Source organism: Natator depressus, chromosome 1, assembly GCF_965152275.1.
Source record: "Natator depressus isolate rNatDep1 chromosome 1, rNatDep2.hap1, whole genome shotgun sequence".
NCBI lineage: Eukaryota > Metazoa > Chordata > Testudines > Cheloniidae > Natator > Natator depressus.
The window spans coordinates 133,134,780-133,150,877 of NC_134234.1; the positions used below are offsets into that span (position 1 = coordinate 133,134,780).

At 40.4% G+C, this 16,098-nt stretch overlaps 1 protein-coding gene across 1 annotated transcript; it reads left to right on the plus strand.

The window, feature by feature from the left end:
- Window positions 1-347: 347 nt before the first annotated feature.
- On the plus strand, window positions 348-7,289 carry LOC141983117 (toll-like receptor 8). Its single transcript, XM_074945857.1, has 2 exons — window positions 348-474; window positions 3,836-7,289. The coding sequence occupies exon 2, from the start codon at window positions 3,842-3,844 to the stop codon at window positions 6,962-6,964; it is 3,123 nt and encodes a 1,040-aa protein (XP_074801958.1). The 5' UTR covers window positions 348-474; window positions 3,836-3,841; the 3' UTR covers window positions 6,965-7,289.
- The last annotated feature ends 8,809 nt before the right edge of the window (window positions 7,290-16,098 follow it).

Genomic DNA, 16,098 nt, shown 5'->3' on the forward strand with positions numbered 1-16,098 from the left:
GAGGGAGACAGAAGATACGGGACAATTTGACCGCTTTTAAGAAAAAGTTGGGACAGCTGCAGGAGGGCTTAAATATGGGACTGTCCCTTTAAAAATGGGAAGTCTGGTCACCCTCTTCATATTTCCTAATTTTTGATTCTACTTACTCTTGGTCCTTCCTCTTTACCTCCCCTTCACTTCCTGTTTTGTGGGGGCTGGTGTAAAGAAAATCATGTGCCTCAACCCTAACGCTGGAATAGTCTCTCTAACCCTCATCCGTACTTCTTTTGCACCTGCTTTCAGATGGAGAAGGTATTTCATGCAAACCACTCAGTGAGATGCTTTATCTGTATCGCTTAACAAGATGCCCTGAAGGCAGATTTTGTGCCAGTCTACAATGTAGAAGACCACATAGGAAAGTGCACATTCTCTTGACTGCACCACGACACTAGAATCATCTAATTAGCTGCTAGTGTTGATTCTTCATTGCCGCAAGTAAGTGATTCAATCCTTCTGCTGAAACTCACAGTTCAACAGTTCTTCTTTCACACAAATGTATTTGACTATTACTTTCTCTCTCTCTCTCTCTCTCTCTCTCTGTGAGCTTGTGCCAGTGTGTGTGTGTGTGACAGAGTGATATCTAGACATGTTTATACAGGAGTATTACACATTGTGCCAAACTTCTTGTTATTTCTTAGGACATGCTCTCATCAAGTTTTTAATGCATATGATTTGTAGCATAGTATCTGCCCTTTCTTGACAATACTCAACTGGTATTCAAAATATCTCCTAATCTCCTGTTTAATGTGTGTCCGTGTGTATACACACACTCACTTACATACACCCATACTGAACCTGAAATCAGGAGATATTTTAATATCAGTTGAGTATTGTATGTATGTGTGTGTGTATATACACACACACACACACACACACACGAGGTGGGACAGTACTGAAGGCCTTACACAAAGCAAGATTCTTTTACACACGGGAATTAAACTCTATGAGATCAAGGAATTGCCTCCAAATTCTGCCATCAAAGGAAGGTGACAGAGTTTGGACTCCGAAGACTAGAGAGTGGTTCATCCTCCAAATCTGTGACTGGCAGAAGGGATCTGCTGGAGTCGCTGAACCATCTACTTGAAGGACGTGGACAACGTTTTCTGAGCTGTGTGCCTAAAGCTAGACTTCTCAATAAATGGCCTGATTTTCAAAAGTGCTGAGCCTTCAGCCCCTCTCATTGAAGGCAGCTGCTAAATGATTAGTGCTTTTGAAAATCAAGCCACTTTTTTATGGGTGTAAATATGGGATTTAGGAGCTTAACTTTAAGCACCTATTTTGGAGATCATTGCCTTGAGCCTCTGCACTCACTTCAGGTCCCAGCTCCCTGTTTGTGTGGCTCCCATAGGAGTTACTAAGAACACTATAAAAACGCAATACATTGAGTTAGAATCTCATGTATGCATTTATTTGTGTGTGTGAGAGTGTACTGTGTGATATGATCTTTTAGTACATTTTTCTTGTTAAAGAAAAGGTTCAGAACCTCAGCCATTGCTGAGGCACCATTTTGTTCCCCTTCTCATTAATTAATGGACCTACTTTCCCCGAAGCATTTCCAAGACAGAGGAAAGCAGTTACTAGGACAGGATTCAGAGGTCACCACAGAGAATTGCCTCAACAGGAGCTCTCAGGACTATGCTGTGGCAACAAGGAGTACTGTGATCCAGGGATGTATAAATAGAGGAAATTCAGGTAGAAGTAGGGAAGTGATCTTGCCTCTGTATGCAGCGTTGGTCAGATTGCTAATAGATTACATGTGTACTCATGGTGTCTGCCCTTCAAGAAGGATGAAGAAATGCTAGAGAGCGTTCAATGGAGGCCACAGAAATGATCCAGGGGCTGGAAAACAAGGCTTATAATGTGAGGCTTAAAGAGATCAACTTTTTCAGCTTATTGAAGAGACAGCTGAGAGGTGGCTTGATCTCATGCTTCAGAGCTTCAGCTGGTTGCCTGCGGGGATCAGGAAGAATTTGTTTTCCCAGATGCACAGTTATAATTACAGGTTTCAGAGTAGCAGCCGTGTTAGTCTGTATTCGCAAAAAGAAAAGGAGGATTTGTGGCACCTTAGAGACTAACAAATTTATTTGAGCATAAGCTTTCGTGAGCTACAGCTCACTTCATCGGATGCATTCAGTGGAAAATACAGTGGGGAGATCTATATACACAGAGAACATGAAACAATGGGTGTTACCATAAACACTGTAACCAGAGTGATCACTTAAGGTGAGCTATTACCAGCAGGAGAGCGGAGGGAGGGGGAGGACCATTTGTAGTGATAATCAAGGTGGGCCATTTCTAGCAGTTGACAAGAACATCTGAGGAACAGTGGGGGGTGGGAGTGGGGATAAACATGGGGAGTTAGTTTTACTTTGTGTAATGACCCATCCACTCCCAGTCTCTATTCAAGCCTAAGTTAATTGTATCCAGTTTGCAAATTAATTCCAATTCAGCAGTCTCTTGTTGGAGTCTGTTTTTGAAGTTTTTTTGTTGAAGTATTGCCACTTTTAGGTCTGTAATCGAGTGACCAGAGAGACTGAAGTGTTCTCCAACTGGTTTTTGAATGTTATAATTCTTGACGTCTGATTTGTGTCCATTTATTCTTTTACGTAGAGACTGTCCAGTTTGACCAATGTACATGGCAGAGGGGCACTGCTGGCACATGATGGCATATATCACATTGGTAGATGTGCAGGTGAACGAGCCTCTGCTATTGTGGCTCATGTGATTAGGCCCTATGACGGTGTCCCCTGAATAGATATAATTTATCACTTTCCTCTGAAGCATTAGAGATCAGCCGTGGCGAGAGATGGTTAGAGTGGACTGATGCTTTGAGGTGGCACAGAGAATCCTCTCTCATAGATGCCTGGCTAGTGTGTCTTGCTCATGTGCTCAGGGTCAAGCTGATCACCAGATTTTGGATCTGGAAGAAATTTCCCACCAGGTCATATTGCCGGGGACCTGGGTTTGGTTTTTTTGTTTTGCCTTCCTCTGCAGCATGGAGTGTGGGTTGCCTGCCAGGATCATCTTGGCATTTCTCACCTAATTAATTTAAAGACACTCTACAAGTTGATCTCTAGAGTAGAGTTTAACTTTAATTTGACCACTTTACACATGCTAAAGGCACACTGCCATGTCTATACTAGGCTGTTAACACATGCTAGCTAATACGTGCTAGCTAAGGCCCTCAAAATCCTCATCTAAGCAAGTCTTATGATGACAGGAGAAGTAGTGCAATGGAGACATCACAAGAGCCAAGAGAGTGAAAGCTGAAGGGATTTTTAGTCAGACTGTTTAAAACTCTCTGCTTGTTTTTGTAAACACTTATTTAACATCAACGATTAATTAGCCTTTTGGATAAAGGAAGCATTTGTTAAACATTCCACACCCTAACCCTTTTCATTAAAATACTAAAAGTATAGTAGCGATTAAACAAAACCAGGGTAATGATTACAACTGGTCAAAATCTTACAATGTCCTTCTTGCTCAAAGAACTTAACAGAAATTTCCCTCAGAAATAGTGCTTTCTGTTAAAAATTTATTTATTCCATTTTGGGCAGCATATAGTGCATGTAACAACAGTAATAAAATAACTGAAATTATGTTGCTGGTCAATTTTGATAATAATCACAAACTACCTGTACACTATACTAGCAGTATGTTTTGTTTGTATTTTTGTGGTTTGGACACACACATTTAAAAATTATTAAGATTACAATGTGAAATATTATATGCGCATGAACAGCACTTGTCATCAACAATATACCAAAACCACTAATCTTTGTTTCTTTTTAATTAGGTAAATATGGCAACCATGCCCCACAACCTGTTCTTCTTACTCCTCCTGATTCAACCTGAGTTTGGTCTCTCCACTCATCATCAATGGGTTTCTAAGGTTCTACCTTGTAAAATAAAAGCAAAACAGAATAGCTCCTCCATTCTCCTTGATTGCAGTAAACAAAAGCTGAGAGCAGTCCCTCAGGAAATATATACAAATGTTACTGGCTTGATATTGTCTTTCAACTGGATTGAAGCGATTTCTAAGAAGGATTTTCACAACTTTAAGGACCTTACATTTTTTAAATTAAACTGGAATTGGCATGTTAAGCCAGAAGAATCTAATTTTGATTTGTCTCCAAAACCTTTACAAATACTAGATGCAACTTTTTCAAACTTAAGACACTTACAGGAATTACATCTTAATGGCAATCAGCTAACCAGAGTGCCTGCAGGGATTTCACCGAGCATTACTTCGCTAAGTCTAAAGTCCAATAACATTGTTACTATTAGCAAGAACACTTTCAAAGAACTCACAAAATTGAAGGAACTCTATATGGACCAGAACTGTTACTATGGTAATGCCTGTGAAAAACCTTTCAACATGGAAGAAGGGGCTCTTTCAGCCCTCACCAGTTTGACTGTGCTGTCACTTTCCTACAACAACTTGACCCGGGTGCCACCCAAACTGCCTGTGTCACTACAAGAACTTTATTTGAGCCATAACAAGATAAAGAACATCAGTCAAAATGATTTTAAGAAACTAGTTCATCTAAAAGTTCTTGATTTAAGTGGGAACTGTCCAAAATGCTTCAATACACCTTTTCCTTGTGAACCCTGCACTGGAAACTCTGCCATTCAAATACATCCTCTGGCTTTCCAGAATCTTAAAAAATTAAAGACTTTGGTTCTATCCAGCATGTCACTCACTAGTGTACCCGCTATTTGGTTTGAAAACATGCCAGAGCTAGAGGTGCTGCACCTTGCATCTAACTTCTTAATGAGCGAAATAGCTACTGGAAAATTCTTGCAGAATTTATCTTCTTTAGAGGAACTTGACCTATCTTTCAACTACCAGAAACAAATATACTCACGATATCTAAACCTCTCAACATACTTTTCTTCTCTAGTATCTCTAAAACGATTATATATTAAAGGTTATGTCTTCAAAGAATTAGATAAACTGCACTTGGAACCTTTGTTTGCTTTGAGAAAGCTAAATGTCCTTGACCTTGGAATAAATTTTATTAAGAGAGCTGATATGTCTGTCTTCCAGGCTTTTAGAAACCTCACGGAAATATACTTGAAAGAAAACAAAATATTCCCACAAACAACAGAAAAGCATGTTTTTTTAAAATCATTTGAGAAAGAGGACTATTTGATCAATTATCATCGTACCTTGGTGTGGAAATACAAGTTGAACCCTCCTGTCATATATTCTGATAAAAAAAAGCAATCATATGACTTCCTTCACCAGCTTTGTACCTCATATGGCACAGCCTTGGATTTGAGTTTAAACAATATCTTCTTCATTAACCCAAATCAGTTTAAAGGTTTTGGGGATATAGCTTGTTTGAATTTGTCTTCAAATGCCCTTGGCCAGGCTTTCAATGGCACTGAATTAATCTATTTATCTAATCTCAAATATTTAGATCTCTCATTTAATAAACTGGATTTGACCAGTTCCTCTGCATTTAAAGAACTACCTAACCTAGAGGTATTAGATCTTAGCTATAACAAGCACTATTTTCTAGTGACAGGTTTTGCACATCAGCTCCTATTTACTGAAAACCTTCCTAACTTAAAAATTTTAAATTTAAGCTGGAATGACATTTCTGCACTAACAAAATTTGAACTAAGGAGTGACTCCCTTCAAAAACTAGACTTCAGAGGAAACCGTCTTGATATCTTATGGAAAAATGGAGAAATGAATCACATACAATTGTTTAAGCATCTAAAAAAGCTGACACATCTAGATATCTCGTACAACAGACTTCGAAATATCCCCACTAGGGCTTTCCAAAATCTGCCTCAGAGCTTAACTAAATTGTATATAAATAACAACAAAATACATACCCTCAGCTGGGAAAATCTTAGATACTTTAAGTCTCTGAAGTTGCTTGACTTAAGTCAGAACAAACTGAAGGCTGTTGATATCCAGTACAACTACACACAGTCCCTCCAGACTCTGCTGCTGAGGGAGAACAAGATTTCCAGGATTGTTGTTGGGTTGCCTGAGAGAGTCAGCAGCCTCCTGTACCTGGATTTGAGTTATAACAAACTGCAAGTCTTAAATCAGTCAACTGTCTTATCAGGACTTATACAACATTTGAAGGTTTTAAAATTAAAAGGGAATCCTTTTGACTGCACCTGCAAAAACAGCAACTTCATAAGATGGATACAGAAAACCAAAACTCCGATCTCACAAGTAGCCAGAAATGTCATTTGCATGAACCCTGAGGACCAAAGGCAGCATAGCGTTCTCTTAATTGACCTGCATGCTTGCATTCTGGATAGCGTTGCAAAAATATTATTTTATATTTCTTTCTCCACTATTATTAGCATTATGATGGTAGCAGTTACTAAACATTTATTTTATTGGGATGTCTGGTATACTTATCATTCTTGTATGGCAAAAATAAAAGGATACAAATCTATAACCACAGACAAAGCTCTCTATGATGCTTACATCGCCTATGATACTCAGGATGCGACAGTAACTGACTGGGTAATAAATGAACTACGATTTCGTCTAGAGGAAAACGGAGACAAGCACGTTCTACTTTGTTTGGAGGAAAGGGACTGGGAGCCGGGAAAGGCTGTCATTGACAACCTTGCACAGAGCATCCATCACAGCAGAAAGACCGTCTTTGTTCTAACTGAAAGATATGTGAAAAATGGGAACTTTAAAACTGCTTTTTATATCGCTCTGCAGAGGCTAATGGATGAGAATACGGATGTGATTGTGTTCATTCTACTGGAGCCAGTGCTACAGCATTCCCAGTACCTGAGGCTGAGGAGGAGGATCTGCAAGAGCTCTGTTCTTGACTGGCCTAAGAATCCACATGCTGAAGGCCTTTTCTGGCAAAGACTAAAAAGTGCAGTGCTAACGAATAACAGCATGCGAGATGATGGGGTGTACAGTATATAGAAAGGGGTTACAACAGTTAGCTTCAGTTCTCAAAAAGTAACTTGTGCTTTTCAGTGCCTCAGTATTTGGGTGCCAAATTTTAAATGCATTAAAAAGAGTCCTAATTTGAGGGGAAGGGGGGTTGTTCAGCATTTTCTGAAAATCAGGCTGCTCTAGGTTCTCCCTTGCTAGACAACCAACATCACTGGTCACCTTAGAAAACTTTGGGTGGTTTTCTTCAAGTTTTATGGGGTGTACTCTATGGTAAATACTTACAGTTGAATGTACCGGTTACACTGCTATATTGTACTGAAGAAAGTGTGCTTTACGAGGTTAAAGTAAAAGAGCGGATATAAAATCATAGAGATAGAATTAATAACATGCACAAACTTGCTGCATATAAACAGTATTTTTTTCTTTCTATTCCTGTGCTACATTTTTCAGTAGTGGAAGAAAGTTTATTCTCTAACAAGGCAATGTTTGATCAGACAGTCACTTTTTTCTGTATCTTTATAGGCAATGCATTTATTACAACTTTATTCATTTATTTATTGAAATTTATATAAATTTGTATTAATAATGAAATACAACATTCTATTATAAAATTTATGTTTACATACTAATTGCCTTCAGAATGTCAACTATTTGGGGGCCAGGCCCTGCTGCATGTATGGCAGGTTTAATCCTTTGTCAGGCATGGTGCACATTTATGATGCTATCTTAATAATGACACTAGAAATTTTTTTGTGGAGTTGATGCCTTCTTTGGGTCGTTATGTCATTCAGACATCTGCCATTGCTTCATATTTTTTCTGTTACACTGTTAGTAAAATGTCTTTTTATATATGTATGAGACATTAATTTTTATATGTTACACCACCTCATGTAAAGGAACAGATAGACTGATTCTGGCCACTGGCCTATGCTTCCTAATAACCAATCTTCCTTTTTCTATGTTGTCAACTATATTTTCTTTAGAAACTGTTCACTAGTGATTGTAAGAGTAAATTCAAAATTGGGCATAAAGGTTAATGTGCATATACTGAGGTAAGAATAAATATCTAGGTAAATGTATAAATAGGAATGTGCAAGTGTTATTGATACAGCGTTATAGCTATCATCTGGTTCACAAACAACTGGTGCAGTATTTCTATACCAAGGGAGGAAAGTAGGATTTGGCGAAGCATAAATTTATACAGGTGTTTGTTGTAGCAATGTTATACATGGAAAAGTACACAAGCGGCTGTTTTACAAATTGCTTGTGGTAGGAAGATGTGTGGGTAACTGGGTTTGTTCAGTTTGGGGATCATTATATGGATGATAAGCTGACGTATTATTGGCTGGTTTTAAGGTGGGGCCATCGTGTCTTTTTGTTTCATGTATGGTTTTCACAGAGTGTGAGGTAAAGCCTAACAGTGTATATACTGCTCTTGGGACTGTCGAAGGGTATGTCTTCACTGCAGCCTTAGCTCAAGTGATCTACACTACGTTTTGTCTCTTGAGTTAGCCTAGCTCGAGAGAAAGCAGCTATACTACAAAACAATGCTTGAGCCACACAGAATGACTGATTTAGCATCACCGACACAGCTACTTTCTACTACATTACTACCTCAAGCATCAGCAGCACTTGGGCTTCAAGCCATACCCCCCTGATGGCCAGCTACCTTGAGTTTGAAGCACCACCTAACTCGAACGAGAGACTTTTGTGCATGGACAAGAGTTGGGTTGGGGCAACATTTGAGTTATATCTTGTACTAACACAGCAGTGAAACGACTCCCAATTCCAGCTGTGATCTGTTCCATCTCTTATATTTCTTTTAGTTTCTTTAGCCACATCTCATTTGCAGCGCTTTCCTTCATGAGCCAGAATATTTTCTTGCATTTAAGCATTTTCTTGTAGTTGTTAATATTTTGAATGAGTATTGTCCTGTGCTGTTATGAAAGTTCATGAAAAGGCCCACCAGGACATAAAAATAGGTCTAGTTTTTATTACGGTTTATGTCAAAGGTTTTCTGTAAATGTTTGTGAATGGGTGACCAGGCCCAGAAATTTCTGTGGGGAATGACTTGCCCTGTCCTGTCCAACAGAGTTTGGAACTATTCAAATTCATTTTGCTGGTCAGCACTGGGAGCTAAAAGCAGCCTGTCACTAGCTGCCATTAGAATTTTCTCCGGGGGGGGTGAGAAGCGTGGTGCTTTGGGCATTTTGAAGATTCTGATCACGTGCCATTTCATCAGTATCCTGAAATTCTGATTTTTGTGCTACTTGTGTATGCTGTGACTTACCTGTTGAGAGCTGCACAGAGAGTAACAATGTGTCTTTTTAAGCTTTAGGTTTAAACTTAGATTTCCTTCGGCCTTTTTGTTGCCTTTTCAGTTCTTATCAGTTTTCAGGAATAGCTTGGTTTTCCTGGATTCCCCACCCCCACCCCGTTGGAATCCATTCCTGCTACATACCGATACCTGGGGCCATTAATTCCATGGATCTTGCAAGTTTCCGTGATAATGATACTGTAATTGTAAATAATAGAAGCTAATAAGTTTATTGAAATGACAGGCCTGACATAGGGCTGGAAAGGGCATAATTTGAGCAGTTGCACCCAAGCTAGTATCGTTAACGTGTATTTGGATGGGATAATGCAGGTGTCATTCCACTGAAGACAAGGGTGTTCCATTGGTGTAAAAATGGTGTAAATAAGAGAATAAAGCCCAACATTTTCAGTAACTTATAAAGAAAAAATAAAATGAAATAAACTTGCTTTTATTTAAACAAAGCAACTTTTACTGGAGGACACTCTGGGTTTACTCCAGATCCACCAACAAATTAGTTCATTTAAAGAAAAACAAAACTTGAAACTTATATTTTGTTCTTTTCCTTTTATTTTCAGAAGGAGGAGGAAAAGCTGGCTATTTTAGCCCAAAATAGGCTTTTCTCAAAGATATTAAGGATGTCTACTAGCTTTGTGGGGCGTTATTTATGGTTGATATAGAAAATAGGCTGATTCTTTCAGCGTTCATACAATGTTACTCTAAGAGGTGTCTTAACTGAAAGGTCCTTGAATGAACAGCATTGTAGGAGTGTTAAGTACATTGTGATCAAGTGAGCCATCTGGATACAGAAATATCTAAAAGTCACCTTGCTCACCATTGTGAGGGAGGGGTTCACAGTTCGTCACATGAACAGTCTCCCTGACTTCTATTTAAATAAAATTATTAGCTGACTTCAATTGGACTGCTCATGCTGTATGTAAGAGGTTCAAATCTGACCCTTATGAAAAAGTTTGGGTTCTATATTAATTGTGATTGGGAGAATTTTAGGCACACAATATTGTTCTTTAACAATCAGAGGTTGTTAATGTGGATTTGTCTCACACGGCAATATATTAATTTCACCGTAAATGTAAATGTCACTTTAAATTTAAAGTTAATTACAAAGTTATATCTTTTTCTTTCCCTTTTTACTCAAGACCGCATCCTTAACATTGTTCACACTTTCGATGTACAGAATACCATTACACTTCTGTTTTGACTTCGACTCCCTCAGGGAGCGGATCGGTAGGATCCCCTGGGGGACTAACATGAAGGGGAAAGGAGTCCAGGGGAGCTGGCTGTATTTCAAGGAATCCCTGTTGAGGTTACAGGGACAAACCATCCCGATGAGTCGAAAGAATAGTAAATATGGCAGGCGACCAGCTTGGCTTAATGGTGAAATCCTAGCGGATCTTAAACATAAAAAAGAAGCTTACAAGAAGTGGAAGGTTGGACATATGACCAGGGAAGAGTATAAAAATATTGCTTGGGCATGTAGGAATGAAATCAGGAGGGCCAAATCGCACCTGGAGCTGCAGCTAGCAAGAGATGTCAAGAGTAACAAGAAGGGTTTCTTCAGGTATGTTGGCAACAAGAAGAAAGCCAAGGAAAGTGTGGGCCCCTTACTGAATGAGGGAGGCAACCTAGTGACAGAGGATGTGGAAAAAGCTAATGTGCTCAGTGCTTTTTTTGCCTCTGTCTTCACTAACAAGGACAGCTCCCAGACTGCTGCGCTGGGCATCACAACATGGGGAGTAGATGGCCAGCCCTCTGTGGAGAAAGAGGTGGTTAGGGACTATTTAGAAAAGCTGGACGAGCACAAGTCCATGGGGCCGGACGGTTGCATCCGAGAGTGCTAAAGGAATTGGCGGATGTGATTGCAGAGCCATTGGCCATTATCTTTGAAAACTCGTGGCGAACGGGGGAAGTCCCAGATGACTGGAAAAAGGCTAATGTAGTGCCAATCTTTAAAAAAGGGATGAAGGAGGATCCTGGGAACTACAGGCCAGTCAGCCTCACCTCAGTCCCCGGAAAAATCATGGAGCAGGTCCTCAAGGAATCAATCCTGAAGCACTTACACGAGAGGAAAGTGATCAGGAACAGTCAGCATGGATTCACCAAGGGAAGGTCATGCCTGACTAATCTAATCGCCTTCTATGATGAGATTACTGATTCTGTGGATGAAGGGAAAGCAGTGGATGTATTGTTTCTTGACTTTAGCAAAGCTTTTGACACGGTCTCCCACAGTATTCTTGTCAGCAAGTTAAAGAAGTATGGGCTGGATGAATGTACTATAAGGTGGGTAGAAAGCTGGCTAGATTGTCGGGCTCAACGGGTAGTGATCAATGGCTCCATGTCTAGTGGGCAGCCGGTGTCAAGTGAAGTGCCCCAGGGGTCGGTCCTGGGGCCGGTTTTGTTCAATATCTTCATAAATGATCTGGAGGATGGTGTGGATTGCACTCTCAGCAAATTTGCGGATGACACTAAACTGGGAGGAGTGGTAGATACGCTGGAGGGCAGAGATAGGATACAGAGGGACCTAGACAAATTGGAGGATTGGGCCAAAAGAAACCTGATGAGGTTCAATAAGGATAAGTGCAGGGTCCTGCACTTAGGACGGAAGAACCCAATGCACAGCTACAGACTAGGGACCGAATGGCTAGGCAGCAGTTCTGCGGAAAAGGACCTAGGGGTGACAGTGGACGAGAAGCTGGATATGAGTCAGCAGTGTGCCCTTGTTGCCAAGAAGGCCAATGGCATTTTGGGATGTATAAGTAGGGGCATAGCGAGCAGATCGAGGGACGTGATCGTTCCCCTCTATTCGACATTGGTGAGGCCTCATCTGGAGTACTGTGTCCAGTTCTGGGCCCCACACTACAAGAAGGATGTGAATAAATTGGAGAGAGTCCAGCGAAGGGCAACAAAAATGATTAGGGGTCTGGAACACATGACTTATGAGGAGAGGCTGAGGGAACTGGGATTGTTTAGTCTGCGGAAGAGAAGAATGAGGGGGGATTTGATAGCTGCTTTCAACTACCTGAGAGGTGGTTCCAGAGAGGATGGTTCTAGACTATTCTCAGTGGTAGAAGAGGACAGGACAAGGAGTAATGGTCTCAAGTTGCAGTGGGGGAGGTTTAGGTTGGATATTAGGAAAAACTTTTTCACTAGGAGGATGGTGAAACACTGGAATGCGTTACCTAGGGAGGTGGTAGAATCTCCTTCCTTGGAAGTTTTTAAGGTCAGGCTTGACAAAGCCTTGGCTGGGATGATTTGATTGGGGATTGGTCCTGCTTTGAGCAGGGGGTTGGACTAGATGACCTCCTGAGGTCCCTTCCAACCCTGATATTCTATGATTCTATGATTCTATGATTCTGATTCCCATTGCCTTTATTATAAAACCGTGAAACATCTTGTTCCTGTTTCTTAGTTCTTGATTCCATTAAAAACACGACACTGCCCTTTTATCTCTCCTTCACTTCCCAATTCTGAAGGCTTCCTACTCCTGCTCTTTGTGCAAACTTGTAAGAAGTGTGTGTCTATTAACTCTGAAACAGTTCTGTTGTTTGTAAAAAAAAAGCAGCATGCACTATCTGCTCAAATTAACTGTTTATTTCCAACCCCGGACATAGATGGAGATGGAGAATTTCACATTTAATTTCTTGCTAGCAGTGATTTTTGATATGCTAGAGAAAAGGATTTTTTGAAGGCAGGCTTTCTGCTACTCTCCAATGATGTACAAGTCAGGCTTCTGCAACTGATTTCCATGGACATGCTCTTTACCGCAAGAACGCATTATTATCCATGTATCTCTTTCTACTAATGAGAATTCTTCATTTCTGTAAGTAAATGGTATAGTTATAAGACTGTCTATTTCTATTTGAACAAGTTGAGAACTTTCCATTTTCACATATATATATATATATATATATTTTAAAGTTAGTAAATATCTAGCAATTCTTAGGGTTTTTAGAAAAAACTCCATTGTATCCATTGTATTAAAATTAACATTTGGTTCTAATTTTATCACTGCTAATCATTTTTGCTGCTTATCTTTTATTCTTTATTGAACAGACATTGTCAAGGCTGTCAGCTCCAACATTTGATTTCCTACTCCACCCTGCTACAATTTCTATCCTTTATTCTTTAATTGGCAACAAAAAGAGAGGCATATATGCTGCTGATTTCAGGTTACAGGAATGGAGCTCACAACGAAAGCGAAGGAACAGTGCAATATTGATCTGATCCAAAGCTCACTGAGGTCAGTGGGAACCTCTCCATTGACTTCAATGGATTTTGAATCAGACTCTAAGAGCTAGCTTTTTAAAGTAGACAGACACCTAAAGGGATTTTCAAAAGCACTCAGGCACCGAATTGGAAGTTAGGCACCTTGGTGCTTTTGAAAATCACACTAGGCAGCTATCTGTATCTTTAGATGTCTAAATTCAGTTAAAAATCAGGTCCTAACTCTTTCTTATCAGAGTCCTGGGTTGGTGGTTGGTGAATCGCCTGATCAAGGAGTTAGAGATGCAACATTGTTTAAATTTTAACTTTTGCAGGCAGATTGGGAAAATGTTAGGGGCAAACATTTTATGATGGAGTTGTCGATTGCAACTCCTTTGTTAAGATTGAGTGTTCAGTATAACAGGAGCATTAAAACTATTTGATTACATTCTCAATAAAATAGCAACACACAAAATATAGAAAGTAAACTTTCGGAACTATCTGTATTTTTCCTGGGGATTTGACGAAAACTGGTTTGATACAGAAAGAATAATAAGAGCTCCAAAATGACCCCTCTTTTTTGAAGTTTTTCACCTTATTGTTTCACCTTTTTTCTGGATGCTCTTTAAAAGAAAACAAAAACACTCTGGGATCTGTGTTTCATTCTTCTGTTGATTTAGTGATTAATACAATGGCAGTTATACATAAGGGAGTTTAACTTGTGTCATGATCTGTAATTTCCTACATAACCGAAAAGAAATGTGCTAATCTGTGCTTGTTGTATGATTAATTCAGTGATGCCAGAGACTGACACACACACACACACACACACACACTCACATATGCAACCCTGCTCCCCCACAATATTCCTGTAGTCTAGTTGAATGCCCCCTGAATTAGGAAAGAGACAATGAGTTCAAATTTCATCTCTACTGACTGTAATTTATATTCCCATGCATCTCACATCCTTATTATTCATCAAGGCTACCAGGCAATCTGGTATGAGTTGCCTTCTCATTTTACAAATATATAAAAGGTAGGAAAGAAACACACAAAAACTTCACATAATGATAGCTAAAGTTGCTTCAGGACACTCCCAGCCAACTGAAAATGTGAAATGTATGGAAAGAAGTTAGGGGAAAAGTCTCCTACGTTTCTTGGCACTTTTGTGTTGCCCACAAAAGCACTGTTGGTAACACACTACCACTCTCCATAAGGCTTTCACATCCACCCCAGCAGACAGATACCGAAAAGCAATGCATACACCAACTTATCAAACTCACACTCAAAACATTAACAGTGACCATTCAAGTTGCAGTGGGGGAGGTTTAGGTTGGATATTTGGAAAAACTTTTTCACTAGAAGGGTGGTGAAACACTGGAATGCATTACCTAGGGAGGTGGTGGAATCTCCTTCCTTAGAAGTTTTTAAGGTCAGGCTTGACAAAGCCCTGGCTGGGATGATTTAGTTGGGATTGGTCTTGCTCTGGGCAAGGGGTTGGACTAGATGGCCTCCAGAGGTCCCTTCCAACTCTGTTATTCTATGATTCTATGACCTCAGTGTTGTTAAAGCAGAATAATTTTCTGAACGTGTGAATGAGACGAGTTGATCTGTTGACACAGGGGCACCCAATTACCATGAAGACTTTGTACTAGAGTGCTAATTTGATGACGTTGAGCTGCACATTGCTTTTTGGTATCTATTGGAGGTGAATGTGAAGTTTTTGAGTGTTTATAACCAAAGGTGTAATTTGGGGGTGTTAGTCAGCAATACGCAAATAAAAGAGCTCAGTCGTAAAGTCGGGTAATACAGCAGCTTTAGTTTGTGGGCCTGATCCCCTGCTCATTGATTCAACTTTACTGGATGTGAGAGCAGGCCCTATGTTTACTGATCTTAATCTAGCTCCTATTTCTGAACAAGGCATAGCCACCAAATAATTCAGTCTACTTGCTATGACTAACAGTCTTTGCTCAAGAGAGATAGGGGCAGTATAGCAGAAGTTTGGGTGAACAGTGGCTGAGCTGAATGGAGAAATTTCCCCAACATCTGCACTAGACATGGCCCACGCCAGAGCTATTAATGCAATGATCCCCAGGGACTAAATTCACTCACAACTGTAATAAATACCCAGCTAGAACTGACAATGTTTGCAAAGGCTAAGATAGTTGTACATATACAGGATCATGTGCTCCACATGCACATTGGACTAGGCCCTAAGTTCACTGAAATAACTAGGGCCCAGATCCTCCAAACTCCCATGTAAAAATACTAAATAAATACACCAAAGGTACCAGAGTGGTGGCTCCACACCTGTGGGGCTGTCTGGGCTCAGCTCCCCGCTCTAGGCATTGTGACCTACAGGGTTGCCATGCTGCTCAGGTTTGGCCTGGGTCCCCTGTGATCATGATGGAAGGGTGTCCAGGTCAAACCTGAGCAGCACTGCAGCCCTGTGCAGCAGGTCACAACACCCGGAGTGGGGAGCTGAACCCAGCCAGCCCCACAGGACCAAAGCCACAAAGAGCTACCTTTCAACGCCGTCCCAGGACTCCCACACAACCCTTTGACACATTCTGGTGACCCAATGCTGGGTAGAGACTCATGGGTTGGGAAACCCTGGTTTAGAGCG

Excerpts from the sequence above, each read along its gene's own strand:
- LOC141983117 (XM_074945857.1), top strand. The coding sequence starts at position 3,842 with ATGGCAACCATGCCCCACAACCTGTTCTTCTTACTCCTCCTGATTCAA.